The sequence below is a fragment of the Candida margitis genome, assembly GCF_024628925.1.
Source record: "Candida margitis strain CBS 14175 chromosome Unknown scaffold6, whole genome shotgun sequence".
Lineage (NCBI taxonomy): Eukaryota > Fungi > Ascomycota > Pichiomycetes > Serinales > Debaryomycetaceae > Lodderomyces > Lodderomyces margitis.
The window spans coordinates 310259-328533 of NW_026261776.1; the positions used below are offsets into that span (position 1 = coordinate 310259).

Below are 18275 nucleotides of genomic sequence, written 5' to 3' on the forward strand. Positions count from 1 at the left end.
CCTTTTAAAAACGGCTTCCCGACGCAATATCTCGAACTACATGTTTACTATAGGTCATGTAAGAGCTCCCAAGGAGTCACTTGTGGTTCAGGCGCATCCATTTTTCCCGTACTGTAAAAAAGATCCATTCGTTCAAAAAACACAAACAAAATAAATTTCCTCGCATATAAACACATGAATAATTACGCTTTATAACCTACGTTGACCTTTGTCCCCAGAAAATGACCTCGTCTACAAGGCGATACTCTTTTAGTCGCGATATTGAATCTTTTGACGACTTGGACAACTCGCTAGATAGAGCATTAAACAGCGCAACAAACACTCTACAGCAACAACATGGTACCAAGTATAACAGCAGAAACAATTCCATCAACTCAAGTGCAGGCATACTGTTGCAATCCTTGAAATCCAATCACGATGATCAAGACTACTTGCACGATGGCGATCACTCTCCGTTGATATCCAATGCATACCCTTACATTGGGCATCAATCGTCACACCATTCTTCAAGCTCGTCGCTAAATATAGCAGCTAGATCAGCTTCGTCAAAATTCAGACGTTTTTTCAAACGCTTCGTCTTTCTTTTCAATGACGCTAAACGCGAGCTAAATCAAGAAAGACTCAAGGTCTCAGGAGCATCCGACTTTAGGATCAACAACTTGAGTGAAGAGAGGTACATCTCTGCCAAAACTACTAACCTGAGAGCCAACAACATATACCCGTCAAACAGCGTTTCCAATGCAAAATATAATCCCATCACCTTCATACCAATCATCTTGTATGAACAATTCAAGTTCTTTTTCAACCTATATTTTTTGGTGGTGGCATTGTCACAGATTGTACCTCAATTAAGAATAGGTTATCTTTCTTCATACATAGTGCCTTTAGCATTTGTGCTTTTCGTGACAATGTTGAAGGAAGCAAGTGATGACATTACAAGGCGCCGCAGAGACAGAGAGCAAAACTTTGAGGTTTACGAAGTGTTAAATCGAAATGCACAGAATAATTTGACCGGCGAACCAAAATACGTAGCATCAAAAGATTTAAGGGTGGGTGATATCGTTAGGTTACACAAGGATGTAAGAATACCGGCCGATATGGTTTTATTACAATCAACTGAAAAAACCGGCGAGGTGTTTATCAAAACAGACCAACTAGATGGTGAGACAGATTGGAAATTGCGGGTTGCCCCCAATGTCACCCAGAATTTATCAAGTGTTGGCCAAATTATTGACTCGCTATCGTTAATTATTGGAAATCCAACCAAGTCTATCCACGCGTTCGCTGGACAGTTGGTGTATAATCCACCTACCGCATCGGGGACAACCTCTCCAACTTCGTCAGAGACATATCCATTATCTGTTGATCAAACATTATGGGCCAATGCAGTTTTAGCATCTGGAAGCGCAATGGGGTTAGTCATATACACTGGAATTGAGACACGACTTTCGATGAACACGACAAAGAGTGGGGTCAAGATTGGTCTTCTTGAAATTGAAATTAATAGTCTTTCCAAGATATTGTGTGCCGTGGTTTTGGTTTTATCTATTGCATTGGTGCTTGCTCATGGGTTCCCCTTGGAGAAAACGTGGTACATCGACATTCTTCGGTTTTTGATATTGTTCTCGACAATTATCCCAGTGTCACTTCGAGTCAATCTCGATCTTGCGAAATCGGTGTATGCCTCGCAAATTCAAAACGATCTAGCCATACCCGATACAATTGTAAGAACATCCACTATTCCAGAGGATCTAGGAAGAATCGAATATCTCCTAAGTGACAAGACGGGTACCCTTACAAGAAACGAAATGAATTTAAAAAGACTTCACTTGGGCAGTGTCAGCTATGCTGGCGACACGTTCGATATTGTCACAGACTATGTCAAGAACTTGATAAACTATCTCAACTCGCCACAATTTCTGCTGAGGAAAAAAGACTTGGCAGCTAGGGTGTGTGATTTGGTTTTGACATTGGCCCTATGCCATAATGTTACGCCAGTATTCGATGACGATTCAGAGGATGCTACATTTGGCGAAATAACTTACCAAGCAGCTTCGCCTGATGAAATCGCTATAGTTGAGTTCTGTGAGTCTGTTGGGTTGAAATTGTTCAAACGAGATAGACACAAGATTACATTAATGCACGTGCACACAAGCCAGCTTCTCGAATTTGAAGTATTGCATAATTTTCCATTTAGTTCGGAAACCAAGCGTATGGGTATCATTGTAAAGAGCAAATTTAGGGACGATGTGTGGTTTTTACAAAAAGGTGCAGACACCGTGATGTCGAAAATAGTCGGAGCTAATGATTGGCTTGATGAGGAAACTGGGAATATGGCTAGAGAAGGATTGCGTACATTGGTAATTGGTAGAAAACTCTTGCCAACCAGTGTATATGATGATTTTGCTTCAAACTACAAGGAGGCGTCCCTCGCAATGAAAGATAGGGATCAGACAATGCAGAAAGTTGTCAGCTACTACCTCGAGCAAGATTTGGAGCTCCTCGGTTTAACCGGTGTTGAAGACAAATTACAAATGGATGTAAAGCCATCTATTGAATTATTGCGAAATGCCGGTATAAAAATTTGGATGTTGACTGGAGACAAGGTTGAAACTGCAAAGTGTGTTTCAATCAGCGCAAGATTAATTTCACGTGGCCAGTATGTGCATCAGGTGACTAAGCTATCTGACCCAGACTTGGCATTGGACCAGATAGAATATCTCAGAACAAATCCCAATTCGTGTTTGCTCATTGATGGTGAATCCTTAGCCATTTACATGAAATACTTTTGTGATGAATTTTTGGAAATAGCTATTAAATTACCAGCAGTCATTGCTTGTCGTTGTTCACCACAACAAAAGGCCGATGTTGCTGTTGAAATCAGGCGTGTGACTGGTAAACGAGTCTGCTGTATTGGAGACGGTGGTAATGATGTTAGTATGATTCAATGTGCTGATGTAGGTGTTGGAATCGTTGGTAAAGAAGGTAAGCAGGCGTCGTTAGCCGCAGATTTTAGTATTGACCAGTTTTGCTATTTGACCAAGTTGTTGTTGTGGCATGGAAGAAATTCGTATAAGAGGTCGGCCAAGTTGGGCCAGTTTGTTATCCATAGAGGATTGTTGATATCGGTGGCGCAAGCTGTATACTCCATATCATCCAAGTTTGAGCCCATTGCATTATATCAAGGCTGGTTGATGGTGGGGTACTCCACTGTGTACACCATGGCACCAGTGTTTTCACTCACACTAGATTGTGATGTTGACGAGCATTTGACCAAAGTTTACCCGGAATTGTACAAAGAATTGACATTGGGAAAATCATTGTCGTACAAGACTTTCTTCATGTGGGTGTTTATCTCATTATACCAAGGCTGTGTCATTCAATTGTTGTCGCAGCAGTTTCAAACTCTACTCACAAAGAAATTTACAGCCATGGTCGCTTTGTCGTTTTCGTGCTTGGTTTATAATGAGTTGTTCATGGTTGGATTATCAGTCAACAGATGGAACAAAATAATGGCGGCCACTATTGTTGTGACATTCTTGGCCTACGTGGGTTCAATTCCCATGTTGTCAGAGTACTTTGATTTGGACTACGTCAGTTCTATTACATATTTGTGGCAGACAGGAGTCATCTTGGTTGTGAGTTTGTTCCCAGTTTGGTTGGTACAGTTTTTGAATAGGAGGTTGAGACCGCCAACCTACGCCAAAGTACAACAAGATTGAATATTCGATAGAGAGTATTTTGATACACTTCTTTAGTATTTACATAGCTGTTGAGCTAATTTTAAGGGATATTGGTAATTCTCATAAACCTTAGGATAACCATAAACTGATCCTCTTCCAATGCAAACATATTTCTAAACTTTAGCACGTGTTTCCATCTCTTGGCATTCATCCCTTTCAACTCGCGAAAGATCCTGTCCCACAAATGAAGTCCGCCAATTTTCATCTTGATTTCATTGGGGCTGATAGATACATTATACTCGTCAGTGAAAAGAGAAGCTTTTGCTCTTCGTTGCAAATGCAACGCCCAAATCAAAATGTGACCAAAATATGCAAACATCGAGTAATCTAGAGTATTTCGATGCAGCTCCTTTCCAGAAACAGTGATTGCCGTATGTGTATTTGTTAGATTGAGCTCGTCGTAATGACCAAAATTATCAAGGATATCTGGGTATTGCAGTACCGACTTTTTAAATCCATTCGATTCATAAAGTGCAACATTGAAGCACAAGATAAGAAATTGTTTCTTCAAATTGTAGTTGTCAAAGATTTCATTTTCATATTTTTTAACAAATTTCATACAATTGGAAGCGTATTTTGACATGGAAGGTGCATTCATAATGGTTTTGATCTTGACGTCTGATAAGTCAGCTGTCAAAATTTGCTGATGAGAAACTCCAATGATAGTTTTGATAGGAGAAAGCTCCGGTAAGTGTTCCGATTTGGTTGATGACAGCTTAAGTGGCTTTAAAGTCACTCCAAATAGCGAAGACACAGAATTGGCAGAACCCGGTGCATTTCTCTTGTTCAGGCTCGAATTAGCTCTTATTTCAGGGAGTTCACTTTCATCAGTCGTCATCTCCCCGACGGAATTCAAACTGTTGTCTTTCTCCAAATTCACGGCTTTCGTATTGTCCGTTGTACCGTTAGCCTGCAGCATAATGTTAGTACTTTCGTTGGCAATTCGGCCACTAAATCTGGGTACTTACTATTGTATTGTCTTTGGTTGGGTTACCAGGCACGCCTCTAGAGGGGGCATGTGTCTTTTCTAAACCCACTTTTGGTGAAGATGTTGTGTTGTCTGTTCTACTTTTTGATGGTTCTCTTTTCCTTGCAGATTTGTTTTTCTTCCTTTTCAATTCAGTTTGAGGGGCTTGGCCATGTTCTGACTTGATTGGACTAGGTTTTGTATTTTGTTTAGAGTCATCTTTAGAAAGGGTGGTTTCCCCGTCCTGCACAGCAGGGGGTTGTTTGTGATTTCTTGTCTGATTCGATTTCTTGTCTTTTGTACTTTTCTTGACAGGAGACTTGGACTCAGACGTACTGACCCCCTGCTCGTCGTTGTTGTGCGTAAGCTTGTCTTTTCCTGCACCACGTTTCGAGTCCTTCTTAGTACTGTTCTTTCTCTTCTCAGCACCCCTTTTCGGTTCGGTGTTTACTTTGTTGGGTAAAGTTTTGTTATCCTTGCTAACACACACCTGACTTGGCTCTTCTTTGCCCCCTCCATTCGAGTTGTTGTTGTGCTCTGATATTATCTTTTCTGACAGGGACGCTCCATTTGGGTTCTCATCAGTGATCACCTGAGTTCGGCCAACACATTCGTTAAGAGTTTTCTTCTCCTGATTCTTTTTTTTGGGTTTCTTCTTATTCCTCTTGGCGGGACCATGGCTTGAAGTTACAGCCACACTTTCAATTTCCAAATTTACACCTTCGTCATCATCAGACGAAAATTGGAGACCACCTATATCCTTAACGATTTCTGCAACAGTGAAGTTGTTCCTTCTTGCTGAACGTTTCAGAGCTTTTGGTTTACCAGAATTCCTACCGCTTTGAGATGCAACTCCAATTTCAATCTCTTCAATTACATTTGCCGTAACATAAGTCTGCTCATCGGGTACAATTGCCGGTCTTTCTTTGTTGGTTAACAAGTAGTCTAGGTTGTTTTGAAATTCCTGTTCTTTTGCTTCTGGAGTTGATTCAATGGTGGTGGGAGATAATTCCAGCTGGTATTTCGCTTCATTCCTAATCTTGATATCTTTGAGACCTTTATCTGCTTTTTGCCCATGCTTAGGACGCGCTTTTGACATTTGTCTGGTTGTGCTGTAATAGGAAAAGTATGGCCAAGTTTTCTATTTTCTTAATTTTTTTTTGGCGTTTAATGTTCTGCTGCAAAAGGACTGAAGACGTGTCATTCGATCTCCTACATAAATTGTTTACAAATTTGCATAACTATCTAGAAGTAACCCTCTGCCTTGGGTGGCGAGGTGTTCTACTTGAATTTATAATCTAGTTTGTCTCCATGGTCTAAGAAAGAGCCTCTTTAGGCTTGTATGGTTCCTCTAAATACTTAACCTCCTCATCACTCAACTTGACTGTTATTGCCTTGACTATATCTTCAACTCTTTTCTCAGAATTCAAACCAACTATTGGATTACATCCTTTGCTGATCACCCAAGCTGTTGCAATAACAGCCATACTCTCGCCGTGATCCTTAGCTACCTTTTCTACTCGTTTGATTATTTCTGTATCGGCATCGGTCAAAGCATCTAGTCCCAATCGAGAAAATCCCCGGTCAGACTCGTTTCTTTTATTTTCTGAAATTGTACCAGTGGGTCTTGTCAACACGCCTCTAGCAATTGGACTCCAAGGAATAATTCCAACTTTGCTCAAATCATTGTTTTTGCAAAATGGAATCATTTCCCTTTCCTCCTCACGATAAATCAAGTTATAGTAGTTTTGCATACTGATGAATTTATACCAGCTGTTTTTTTCAGCTATAAATTGCAACTCGGCAAACTCGGTAGCTTTCATGGTTGATGCGCCAATGTATCTAGCGAGTCCTTGGTCAACAACATCATTTAATGCCTTCATTATTTCCTTCTTTGGTGTAGTTGCATCGAACCTATGGATTTGCAATAAATCCACATATGTTCCCAACCTGTTGACAGAATCATTGACTGCATCCAAGATGTGCTTTCTGGATAATCCTCTTGAGTTGGCAAAATCCTTGTCGCTTAAAGGACCTGCTTGTAATGCATTGAAATCAGGATCTCTTGGATTCATAGGCAGGAAGCATTTGGACAAAATAACAACTCGTTCTCTTGGGATGTCGTATTTTTTGAGAAATTTACCCAAGATAATCTCCGATTTTCCATTTGAGTATACATCAGCAGTGTCAAAAGTTCTTAACCCAACATCATAACATTTCTTTAAGATCTTGAAAATCTCTTCCTCGTCTTCCAAGACCCAATCAGCCCATTTCTTGGATCCATAGGACATACATCCAACAATTAATGGAGCAATCTTCAAACCGGACTCGCCTAAGTTGTTGTATTTAAGTTCAATCGACATATTTGTAGAGGGGTACTAATGAAGACTATCCAAGATCAATTCTTCAGCTTTGCTACAAGTTGCCTCCTTTTTATAGCCAAAGTTTTAATTTATTAAATGCGAAGCTTTGCAATCGGACTTACCTCTTTCGGGAGTAGACCGATTGTTACGGAAAACAATAGATTAACCCCTCCCCCCCCCTTGAACAGACATTAAGTGCCTAAAAATTATATATATTTTTTTTTCAATGGAAAGATCCACCACAAAAACGTTTGAAAAAGAGATTAGAAATTAACAGAGCTAAGGTATTTGATCAAGTAGTTGAGTGTGCTGAAGTATTAGAAAATAGAGTAGGTGTATCGCTCACACTGTATATCATACATGATGGATAGTGTGATAATTGTAAATAGACTCTTATTTGGACACGCAGATGATACTTTCGGACCGATGCTTAACTCTATACTACTATCTCGCTACCAATTACAATTTTGCATATCTTCTCATTTTCCTTTCTGCTTTTCTCTTTTTCCATTCATTTTTTTTAGCCTCACGCACACACAACCTTCTTTCGTCATTTCAGATAACGCTTGTCATTTTTCATTCCCTTCCCATCTCATTCAATACAACAAACATTATTATCTACGCCATGTCTGCAAACGGATTCAAAGAGATTAGCGAAAACTTAAGTCATAAAGTACAACAAAATCCTTATGGACCTAACCCTGCTGATTACTTGTCAAATGTGGGCAGTTTCCAGATCATCGAAAGTACATTGAGAGAAGGTGAACAATTTGCCAATGCATTCTTTTCTACTGAGACCAAGATTGAGATTGCAAAAGCTTTGGATGATTTTGGTGTCGATTATATTGAATTAACCTCGCCAGTTGCTTCTGAACAGAGTAGAACAGATTGTGAAGCCATTTGTAAATTGGGCTTGAAAGCAAAGATATTGACTCACATTAGATGTCATATGGATGACGCTAGAGTCGCTGTTGAGACTGGTGTTGATGGTGTTGATGTCGTTATTGGAACTTCACAGTTTTTGAGACAATATAGTCATGGTAAAGACATGAATTATATTGCTCAAAGTGCTATTGAAGTTATTGAATTTGTTAAATCCAAAGGTATTGAGATTAGATTTTCTAGTGAAGATAGTTTCAGGTCTGATTTGGTTGATTTATTAAACATTTACCGTACAGTTGACAAAATCGGTGTCAACAGAGTTGGTATTGCCGATACTGTTGGTTGTGCCAACCCAAGACAAGTTTACGAGTTGGTGCGTACATTGAAATCAGTGGTCAACTGTGATATTGAATGTCATTTCCATAATGATACAGGATGTGCTATTGCTAATGCTTATACAGCTTTGGAAGGTGGTGCCAAATTGATTGATGTCTCTGTATTGGGAATTGGTGAAAGAAATGGTATCACTCCATTGGGTGGATTGATGGCAAGGATGATTGCTGCTGATCGTGACTATGTCTTGTCGAAATACAAAGTTCATAAAATTAGAGATTTAGAGAATTTAGTTGCTGAAGCTGTTCAAGTCAATATTCCATTCAATAATCCAATCACTGGATTCTGTGCATTCACACATAAAGCCGGTATTCATGCTAAAGCAATCTTGGCCAATCCATCCACATATGAAATTTTGAGTCCAAGTGATTTTGGATTGACAAGATACATTCATTTTGCCAATAGGTTAACTGGATGGAATGCAATTAAATCAAGAGTTGACCAATTGAATTTACACTTGACTGATGCTCAATGTAAAGAAGTTACGGAAAAGATTAAGAAATTGGGTGATGTTAGGCAATTAAACATTGATGATGTTGATTCGATAATTAAAGATTTCCATTCTGACTTGTCCACTCCATTGGTGAAACCCACAAGTAATGGCTTGCCCAAAGTGCCTCATGTCTTGGAAGGTTTAGAGGAATCCGATGAGAAAAGAACCAAAAATGAATAAATAAATAAATAAATAAATAAATAAATAACCTTGGTATTTTTATTCTCTTTTGATATAATATATATCCTATTTGATGAACTGAAAAATTTATGTAGCCCAGCCTGGCCTGGTTTTGTTTTTTTTTTTCTAGAAAGAAAAAGCAAAAAAAACTCTATACTTTATCAACTACCTATCCAAAGCCATTGTAAGACCAAATTTCAGCTACACTTGACCGCCATTTAGTTTATTGTAATTCCTCAAGAGGAAACACATTGATGCCACACCAAAAAGTATTGACATTGCTATGCAGACCCTAAAACTTTTGAAATATTTACCGGAATTGACGGTAACACCCTCTTTTCTGTCCACAACGTAAATGACAAACGCCGTAAACAAGTTGAGAAGTGAGATGATTGTAAGTACGTACTCTATTGTGGTGTACATCTTTGATTTGATTGTGATTGGGGTTGTGTTTTCTGATAAGTTCAAGTTCTTTCTAGAGTGGTTATATGATTTGTCGTGAGTTTGTTGGCTGATCTTGTGAGTTAAAATCCAATGTTTAGTCCATTGGAAGTAAAGGGCAACCTTTTCTGTCTTGTATAATAATATAGGTTGTGTTTTAATTCTGGTGGGTGAGTGATGATGACGCTTGCACAAGAATCAATTACATCTGAGTATGCACTAGTGTAGGTAGGTAAAAAGGAAAAGATTTGTTTCCAAAATTCCACCAAAAGATCAGTTTCAGACAACCTTTGCTAAACTCTGCTAGTAGTTAGATGACAGATTGTTGGTGGTAAATGCAAAAGAAGAAGAAGAAGAAGAAGAAGATGATGATGATGATGGTGGTGGGAGATGATTTTTTTGTTTTCTTTGTTTCTTTCTCTTTCTTTCCTTTCCTTTTAGTTGTTTCTTTTCTTTTTAGTTTTAGCAAAACTACAATTACACAGAATCAAAATAATTTTGGTTTTGCTTTTTCAAGGCGTTATGGGAATTTTTGCTTCTTCTTCTTCTTCTTCTTCTATTATTATTAAATAACCGAAATAAGCTACAATTGCACTTTTACTAACAATGAACTAAAATAAAATAAAATAAAATAAAATAAAATAAAATTAGAATCTAAAAATAAAAGTTACAAGTTGGAAAGTTTGTTCAAAACACACACCCACACACCCATACACCCACACACCCACACACCCACACACCCAACACATATACACTAACTAACAAGGGGAATAGGGGTCATCTAAATATGTAGTGCTTGTATATTCTTTAAACATGGAAGTAAGGATTACAAAAGAAAAAAAATGATAAGTTTGGTGCTGACTAAACATTGTGAATGACAGACTCTTTTCTTTTCTACATCTAAATGACTAAAAATCGTCGTATATTTCTGAAGTCCGACCACACCACGTTTTTTGCGACATTAGTTAATGAAGCTGTGTAATTATTGGTCAGTTAAAAGAAAACAAAAACAAAAAAAAAAAAAAGAAAAGAAAAAAGAACAGAACACCCCAGTTAATGTACTTTTTACTTAGCTTTCCCCAGCAGTATGTTACCCCTTCATCTTACATACTGGTAGCACGATTGTGGTTCCACTAAGTAATATAAGAGGAGATTTTCGTACTAACTCTTTAATCTAATCTATTAAACCGTTACCCAACATAAATAACAAGCTTCGTAGCTATAACTATAATTACTCACATCTTACTTAGATGTAGCTTGCAATTAGCCAAGAGCTCAATAAAGGATGTATTAGTTTATGTACTAGACCGAGACTGCATAGAAGTTTGATCTCTTTTTTTTTCTTAAAAAAAAAATATTTTTTTTGCAGTTCTCATCACCCATCTTTAGAGAATCACTTAGATATCTCAATTTGATAACTATTAATATATTAGTGCACAGTCTGAGGAATATATAATGGCCGTCACGAAACAAAACAACACTCGCGATAAGAAACTATCTAATAGAAGGAGAAAGAAGAGAAGAACCGAAGACTTTTCGTCTTCATCTGAGTCTTCCTCATCTTCATCCTCAAGTGAATCAGATAGCGAAGATGGCGGGGAACAAGACAACAAAGTACCGCCTGCCCAACAAGTAACAATGGACGATATAGAAATAGATACAAATGACGAAACATCGTCGAAGTTGTCTAAAAAGGCTCCCGATAACTTGACTATAGAGCAGAAACAACAACTAAACTCAATTTCATTCTCAACAACATTAGTTTCAGAAGCCACCAATCCAAATACAACAAATGCAATGAAAAGTATACCGAATCTCACAGAAGTATCCAACTCTATTGAACTGTCCAAACAAGAAATAAACACGCGATTTTTGAAGCTAATGACAAAAGAATTTGGAAATGATATAGACGAATTGAGGAAAAAACCAGACTTTAAAGAAGCATCGTTGAGCGTTTTAGCAAAGACGCTTCAATCAGGAGCCAATATGTTTGACATTGATGTGTTGCAGGGATTACTTGGCGCAGAAGGAAAAGACGAGTAATATGATCCATAATGTGAAAAGGTTCTAGCCCCCATAGGTATAAGCCCATGCCAAATACTTGCTTGTATTGATGCGACATTTGCACTCACATTAGACTGCGCCCAGGTCAGTATTTTCTACCTTTCATACTGCAGCAATGAAGCTTGATATGCAAGAGTGCGTTCACACTCGTTTCAGAGTATAATTTATGGTACATAAGTTTTATCACTCTCTATGTAATGTGTTAATCCGGTTAGGCATAAATAACCTTTTACTTAGTAGTAACACTCCCTTTCAGTTTATTAATAGAACACAACAATCGTTACCTAATCAATTAGTTACACAAAACTACACAATTTACTTTTTTACCCTAATAAACGATACTTTCGCAAAAGAAACCAAAAGACTAAATCCACAAAATGTTTCTAACCGATAGAACAGTACGATTTATACCTTTCCTTTTCATTTCATTCCTTTTCTCAGAACCAATACACCAACACCACACTATAGAGAAAGAACATAACCTACTTCACCCAATACATGGATAACTACTTTTAATTAAAGTAAAAAGTGAGCTATTCATCTATTCTTCACTTTTGCTGTTTACCACAAAAGGTAATTACACTATCGAGCTAGCTGTCAAAGTATTTGAGAATATGACCGTGGGTAACTCAAATCAGCATAATGAGATTGATGATGCTGTCACCGCACATACACAAGAGCAGTCAAACAGCAGTTCCAAGTTAGACAACTCAGTCACCCCTAATCAAAATTATGGAGCCATTACTGGTGACAATGATGGGTCGCACGTGGATATCAATATCGAAGCATGTGAATCTCCAGAAGATTTAGATCTGAGCAAGCCACAGACATTTCCTCCCACGCCACAGGAGTTGCATGAAAATATCAATGAAAATAGCTTGTTGTTGTCCCTGGGCCGATTCCATCCAGATGGCGACGACGATGATGACGATCGAATGAGCAAGATAATCAAATTGGCCAAGCGACCTAGTTTCATTTGGATCTTTGGTCTAGGAATTCTAGCTATTATAATTTTCCAGTTGACGTTCTTGCCAAGGACCTCGTTGTCGAGGGACTATAGACGCTGGCATGGGATACATTTGACAAAAACTGACGTCAAGCGAAATTTTTTACAGTTTACCGGTATTGGTAACAGTCATCGTGATCTAACCACCGAAGAATATATTGACAATTGGTTGTACGACTTTACCACTATAAACAACAAAGCCAAGTACAATATATTGGCAAATGATAACCCCGAATTAAGCCGCTATGTTGAGTCAAACTTTAAAGACTTTGGGTTCAAAACTGAAAAACATAGCTATGAGATTGATTTGCAAGAACCTTGTGCGTCAATCATTAAATTGCTTGATCCTGAAAGTGAAGTTGTGTATCAATGCGAAGTTTCGGAGCCAAAATTTAAGACACCAGGGTTTTTTGCCTATGGAGTGAACAGAAATGTAACAGCCGGATTTATTTATGTCAACTACGGTACTCCAGAGGATTATGATTTGTTGTTAGCCACTAATAACCCTCTAAAGGGGAACATTTTTATCATCAAAAATCACCTTGAAGAGCAGAATATTACAATTGGCGAGAAAATTGCATTAGCAGAACACCATGGAGCCATGGGTGTCTTGACTTTTTTTGATTCTGATCCCTTTGGAAATGAAGAGAGTAAATCTTCCTTTATGAATGTGGCCATTTCAAGGGGCTGCAATAGTGAAGGGGCAAAGATTCCGGCCATCCCTATTAGCAAGAAATTATTGCTTCCCGTTCTTGATACACAGCAAAACCTGGCTTACAAATCCGTGTTCAATAAATGGGAATACTTGCCTTATTCTAACTCTAAATTCAAATTGGAGATTGACAGTGTTTTTGAAAACTCAAAGCGAGCAAAGTTGACAAACATTGTTGGTACCTTAAAGGGGATCATGAATGACGCCGATGTTATAATTGGTGCTAGGCGTGATTCGTTAACCTCCAATAATCCTCTATCAGGACATGCAGTCCTATTTGAAGTTATGAGAAATTACCAACGATTGATAGAGAAAGGGTGGAAACCATTAAGAAATATCAAATTTGTATCTTGGGATGGTTCATACATGGATTCATTGGGCGTCAAATTATTCACTAATGATACGGTAGTGTTTAATCCGAAACGATCAGTGGTCTCATACATCAATCTTGATACAGATACAGTGACTGGAAGCAAGTTTGATGTGGACTCTAATCCGTTACTCAATCATTTATTAAAGAAAACCTCGAAATATATCCCAATTCCTAAACGCGCAGCTTTTGTAAAGACCTTGGGCAGGGACGCAGAGTGGAGTTCAATCGAGGAAAAAATCGACTATGACATTGTTAACATTTTTGATGATGACAATGATGACGATGACGATGACGATGACGATGACGATGACGATGACGATGATGAAGAGTACACAACTTTGCACAAATACTGGATGAAGCAAGATAATGCAACAGTCAATAACAATTTGGGGTTGCCGTTGATAAACTCCGAGGCTAGAATCTTTCAACAACACTTGTCCACTCCCGTTGTAAACTTAAAGTTTAGTAATGACGAGAAAAGAGACAGTGCAAAGTATATTCCAAACTCCAACTATTATTCACGTGATTGGTTGATAAAACAAGATATTGATAACGATTTGTTGCTACATGGATCACTAATTAGGTTTGTGGGATTATTAGCTATAAATTTAAGTGAGCAGGAGGTTGTTGATTACAAAACGTACAAGTATCTCAAATTGATCCAGTCTTTTTATCGTCAATTATTGGAAATAGAAAAGGAGAAATTGTTTCAATGGAAAAACAATGCAGTCTCAAACTACCTCATCTACAAGAATTCCATTTTCCAAGATCTCGACACTGATGAAGAAGTCCATTTCCACCAGATTGTGACCCAATTCACATCGCTCATGAATAATATAGTGACCCTGGCAAAGGATTTTGATGAATATAACGAACGTGTTGAACAAGGACTAAGTCAGGATTACCCATGGTACATGTACTACAAAAAGTTGCAGCACTTTGCCCAGTTCAAAGTGACCAATTACAAGCTCTCTCATTTGGAAAAGGACTTGAAATTGACGGATCAAGATTACACGTATTTGGAGAATAAGGACCCACGAAAGAATGTCAATGCCGATGCCAACTTGGTCAAACAGACTCAAGAAGAAGGGCTTGCCTCAAATGGACTTAAAGGTATTTTGGATGGCTGGAAAAACAACAAATTCTACTACAATTCGGTGATTTATAGTGTGCCTAAATTTAGTGTTGAGCATAACAATACTTGGTATGATGAGCGCTTGACCAAGAGCACATTCACTTATTTGTATGCGGCGATTGATGATGATGATTACGAATCCACTGCAAAGTGGTTTGTATTGATTTACGAAAAGTTGACAAATATACAGTATAAAATGACTTAGGGGTGACGTGGTTTATGTATAGACAAAAGTAAATAAATGGCTATTAATGTAAATCAAGTGAGGGGAACGGGAAGTTGTTGATGGGTATTGGCTAGAGATATGTGTGAAGAAACAGAGACGCGCGAAATTGTAATTTATAAAATTTTGGCAGCCAAAATTTTAACACACTAAGTTTGAAAATATCGAAACCATGACACCACATGCTAGTTAGGAACTAATCACCGCTGGTTACTATTTTTGGCTGGATTTTGTACTAGCTACATCCCCCCCCCCCCTCCCCCCAAATGGACCTCGTCACCAACCAATCAAAAGGCCTTCAGACCGCCTGGCTCTTGTCAACATTGGGCTCCAAAACGTCTTCGAGAAGTAAGATTATAAGAAAAGATGACTTGTTAAGTATTCTGATTCCTAAAATCTGCAACGAGTTGATCAATTTCCATCGCGATAATAATACTGGCATCAATATAAGATTTTCTTCAAATGTGTTGCATGGAATATCGATCTTGTATAAGTCAAAGACCATGCAAGTGTTGACCGAAGTGGCCCACGTTCAATTGAGATTACAAAATGCGTATCGTCAATTACAAACAGGACAAAATGACCAGTTTGCGAAACCAAATGGGACTCGGGCTATTTTGAAACGTTCAGATTATTTGGAAAATGATTTCACGTTTCATGTTGGGTCAGATTTGATGCCGAGGCTAGAGTTACCTGAGTGTGGGATGGCTGATCTGCCAGAGGTGAAGCGTCGCAAATTGAAAATTGCTGAGTTTGATTTACACGAATTTTCGTTGTTTGATAGCACAACTGAGGATAACACAACTAGTGTTACTGGGGTGGGCCCTTTTGCATTGGTTCTTGGAAATCAAGCTGATGCCAACTTGGAAGACTTTGAGTTGTCAACACACAATCATGAACTTGGAAAGTACAAAGATGATGGCGAGCGTATCAATTTACAGTTTAACGAAGACGGTGATATCTTGGAAATCCAAGGTCAGGATATGGAGGATGTTCGTGGCTCATCTGAAGACATAGAAATTGAACAGTCTTGTAGAACCATGGAAGATGTGTCATTAGAGTTGCATGCTAGAGATGGTATTGTGGAGGACATCAAGAACCAAAAGAGTTTCCACGATGACAGTCTGGATTTAAATTTTCAAGTTACACGGAGATATGAAAGACATGGTACTGAATCACGGTCGGCTGTCGCACCTGTTGGTCTATTTAGTGTTCCAAATCGTAAGCTAGTGGTTGATGAAAACATATGTTTGACACGAGAATCAATACTCACTAACCACGACAATTATGCCACAATCATGAACTACCGAGCTTCGCTAATTCCCCAAAGACGTCAATTGCAACAAGTGTACCAAGAACTCAATGTGACAAACTTTAGACCGTGGACCAATGGCAACACCGGTTATAATTTTAATTCGTCAAGTATCGAACAAAGTATCAATCGTACCATGGGTATATTCCATCGAACAGAAGTAATGGTCAATGAGGCATCAGAACAAGCAAGAAATTCACAATTACAAATGGAAGTTGAGAGGTCGAGGCTTTTAGAGGATACTGAGTTGAATGATGATTTGGAAGATGTTGCACAGCGCGAAACAGATGAAGCCGGGATGAATTTCGATGCAAATATCTTGGACATGGATTTCAATTTCGATGAAACTAGTAAAGAAGAAGAAGATGAAGAAGATGAGAATGACATCTTTCTTCCATCAAGTAGTTTCAGTTTATCCGATGGCGAGAATAATTTGCAGCCAAATTTGATGCCTCGATTAAGAAAGTTGATTAAATACTTTATTCAAAAGCTGATGGAGTTGGGCAAGCTGGTTGATTCTCAGGAAAAGAAATATCAGCTTACATTCAAAGAGTTGGTGCCATTAAGAGATAATGAAGAGGTAAACACTAGACGGATTGCTGCTGGTGTGTTTTCTAACGTCTTGTTTCTTGCTAATAAAAACATAGTGTCGATCAGTGTGGAGCCCCAAGGGATTGAATCTTGGAAGAGTAGTTTGCTGAAGCCAAATGGTATCAATTTGGCTTTAACTTTTCCTTCCACGACTTGATGTGGCTAGTTGATAGGAGTATTAAGGTTCCGTTTCTTATTTGTTTTGGTATATACAACTCTTTCCCTCTGTTTCTTCTTTAACACCCCTCTGGTGATTCTACATACTATCAAATTCAGAACTGTTCTCTAAAGATTCTATCTATATATATCTAAATAGTTTGTTTTAAAAATGAGCTGCTGGCAAGTTCAAACGAGCACCACCATCGACTGACAAATCAACCCCGTTGATGTAGTTTGCCTGCTTTGAGCACAAAAACAAAAGAGCTGCCTTTAAATCTTCTGACTCGCCCAACCTACCACGAGGGTTTGTTTCTGTCAATCCCTTTCCTGCCACTTCAATTAAACCATTGGCCATCTTTGTTGGGAAAAACCCTGGCAAGATTGAATTGACATTGATGTGTCTTGGTGCAAACTGAACTGCCAAGTTTCTTCCCAAGTGAGATGCAGCAGCTTTAGAGCCAAGGTATCCGTAAGTTCCCACAATATCGTTAGTAGCCAAACTAATGATGGACGACATGATGACAATCCTTGATGGGTCTCCAACCGAAGCTGCCTTCTCCAACAATGGAGTGAACAACTGAATGGAGTGGTACACAGCAACAAAGTTCAAATTAACAACCTTCTTGATTGCAGCAACGTTGTGATCCTCTAATGGAGCACCCCAAGTAGCACCAGCATTGGCAACTAAAATGTCAATCTTGTCGACTCTCTTTTCCACTTCTTTGGCAAAGTTCTGGGCTTGTTCCTCTACAGCCAAGTCGGCTGGAATTGCGACAACCTCAACCGACTTGCCGTTTTTCTTTGCTAAATCTTCCAAGTGCTTCTTAGCCTCTTCACATGCTTTGGCTTTACGCGAGGTGATAAAGATTGTTTTGATTCCGTTTTCAACAAAGGCTTCAGCGCAGTAAAGTCCTAAACCACGAGTTCCACCGGTGACGACAGCCACTTTATTATCGACGTTTAATTGCATGATATAATTGATGAAATTGTAAAATTCAAGGAAGAGGAAATTGTTGCTAGAATATTGCTTTCTTTTTTTTTCTATAATGGAGAAGAAAATAAAGTGGGGCACTGTTTTCTCCAGATTTTCTCGGTCCTAACTATTCAACCGAGAAGCATTTCACCGTTTCGTATCAAAATCAAGGGAGAGGTAGCGTGGGATGTCACTTGTGGAACTTTCCAGCGAAGAGCTAGCACAACTGAGATCTGCTTGATTATATTAGCTACTTTCCAGAAAT

At 38.6% G+C, this 18275-nt stretch overlaps 9 protein-coding genes across 9 annotated transcripts; 5 read left to right on the forward strand and 4 right to left on the reverse strand. All coding sequences in view use genetic code 12, as the record gives it.

Annotated features, from left to right (window-relative positions):
• Positions 1 to 221: 221 nt before the first annotated feature.
• CANMA_001579 (putative aminophospholipid-translocating P4-type ATPase) lies at positions 222 to 3722 on the forward strand (the record flags this gene model as incomplete). Its single annotated transcript, XM_051813561.1, has 1 exon — positions 222 to 3722. The coding sequence occupies one exon, from the start codon at positions 222 to 224 to the stop codon at positions 3720 to 3722; it is 3501 nt and encodes a 1166-aa protein (XP_051672937.1).
• A 61-nt stretch (positions 3723 to 3783) lies between these two features.
• On the reverse strand, positions 3784 to 4662 carry CANMA_001580 (uncharacterized protein; the record flags this gene model as incomplete). The annotated part of the gene is made up of 1 exon (XM_051813562.1): positions 3784 to 4662. One exon carries the CDS (start codon positions 4660 to 4662, stop codon positions 3784 to 3786), a length of 879 nt encoding a protein of 292 aa, XP_051672938.1.
• Positions 4663 to 4693: 31 nt separating this feature from the next.
• Positions 4694 to 5809, reverse strand: CANMA_001581 (uncharacterized protein; the record flags this gene model as incomplete). The annotated part of the gene is made up of 1 exon (XM_051813563.1): positions 4694 to 5809. One exon carries the CDS (start codon positions 5807 to 5809, stop codon positions 4694 to 4696), a length of 1116 nt encoding a protein of 371 aa, XP_051672939.1.
• Positions 5810 to 6026: 217 nt separating this feature from the next.
• On the reverse strand, positions 6027 to 7073 carry LPG20 (aldo-keto reductase superfamily protein; the record flags this gene model as incomplete). The annotated part of the gene is made up of 1 exon (XM_051813564.1): positions 6027 to 7073. One exon carries the CDS (start codon positions 7071 to 7073, stop codon positions 6027 to 6029), a length of 1047 nt encoding a protein of 348 aa, XP_051672940.1.
• Positions 7074 to 7698: 625 nt separating this feature from the next.
• On the forward strand, positions 7699 to 9021 carry LYS21 (homocitrate synthase; the record flags this gene model as incomplete). Its single annotated transcript, XM_051813565.1, has 1 exon — positions 7699 to 9021. One exon carries the CDS (start codon positions 7699 to 7701, stop codon positions 9019 to 9021), a length of 1323 nt encoding a protein of 440 aa, XP_051672941.1.
• A 1896-nt stretch (positions 9022 to 10917) lies between these two features.
• On the forward strand, positions 10918 to 11505 carry CANMA_001584 (uncharacterized protein; the record flags this gene model as incomplete). Its single annotated transcript, XM_051813566.1, has 1 exon — positions 10918 to 11505. The coding sequence occupies one exon, from the start codon at positions 10918 to 10920 to the stop codon at positions 11503 to 11505; it is 588 nt and encodes a 195-aa protein (XP_051672942.1).
• A 635-nt stretch (positions 11506 to 12140) lies between these two features.
• Positions 12141 to 14957, forward strand: CANMA_001585 (uncharacterized protein; the record flags this gene model as incomplete). The annotated part of the gene is made up of 1 exon (XM_051813567.1): positions 12141 to 14957. The coding sequence occupies one exon, from the start codon at positions 12141 to 12143 to the stop codon at positions 14955 to 14957; it is 2817 nt and encodes a 938-aa protein (XP_051672943.1).
• A 284-nt stretch (positions 14958 to 15241) lies between these two features.
• Positions 15242 to 17035, forward strand: CANMA_001586 (uncharacterized protein; the record flags this gene model as incomplete). Its single annotated transcript, XM_051813568.1, has 1 exon — positions 15242 to 17035. One exon carries the CDS (start codon positions 15242 to 15244, stop codon positions 17033 to 17035), a length of 1794 nt encoding a protein of 597 aa, XP_051672944.1.
• Positions 17036 to 17200: 165 nt separating this feature from the next.
• Positions 17201 to 18007, reverse strand: CANMA_001587 (uncharacterized protein; the record flags this gene model as incomplete). The annotated part of the gene is made up of 1 exon (XM_051813569.1): positions 17201 to 18007. The coding sequence occupies one exon, from the start codon at positions 18005 to 18007 to the stop codon at positions 17201 to 17203; it is 807 nt and encodes a 268-aa protein (XP_051672945.1).
• Between the last annotated feature and the right edge of the window lie 268 nt (positions 18008 to 18275).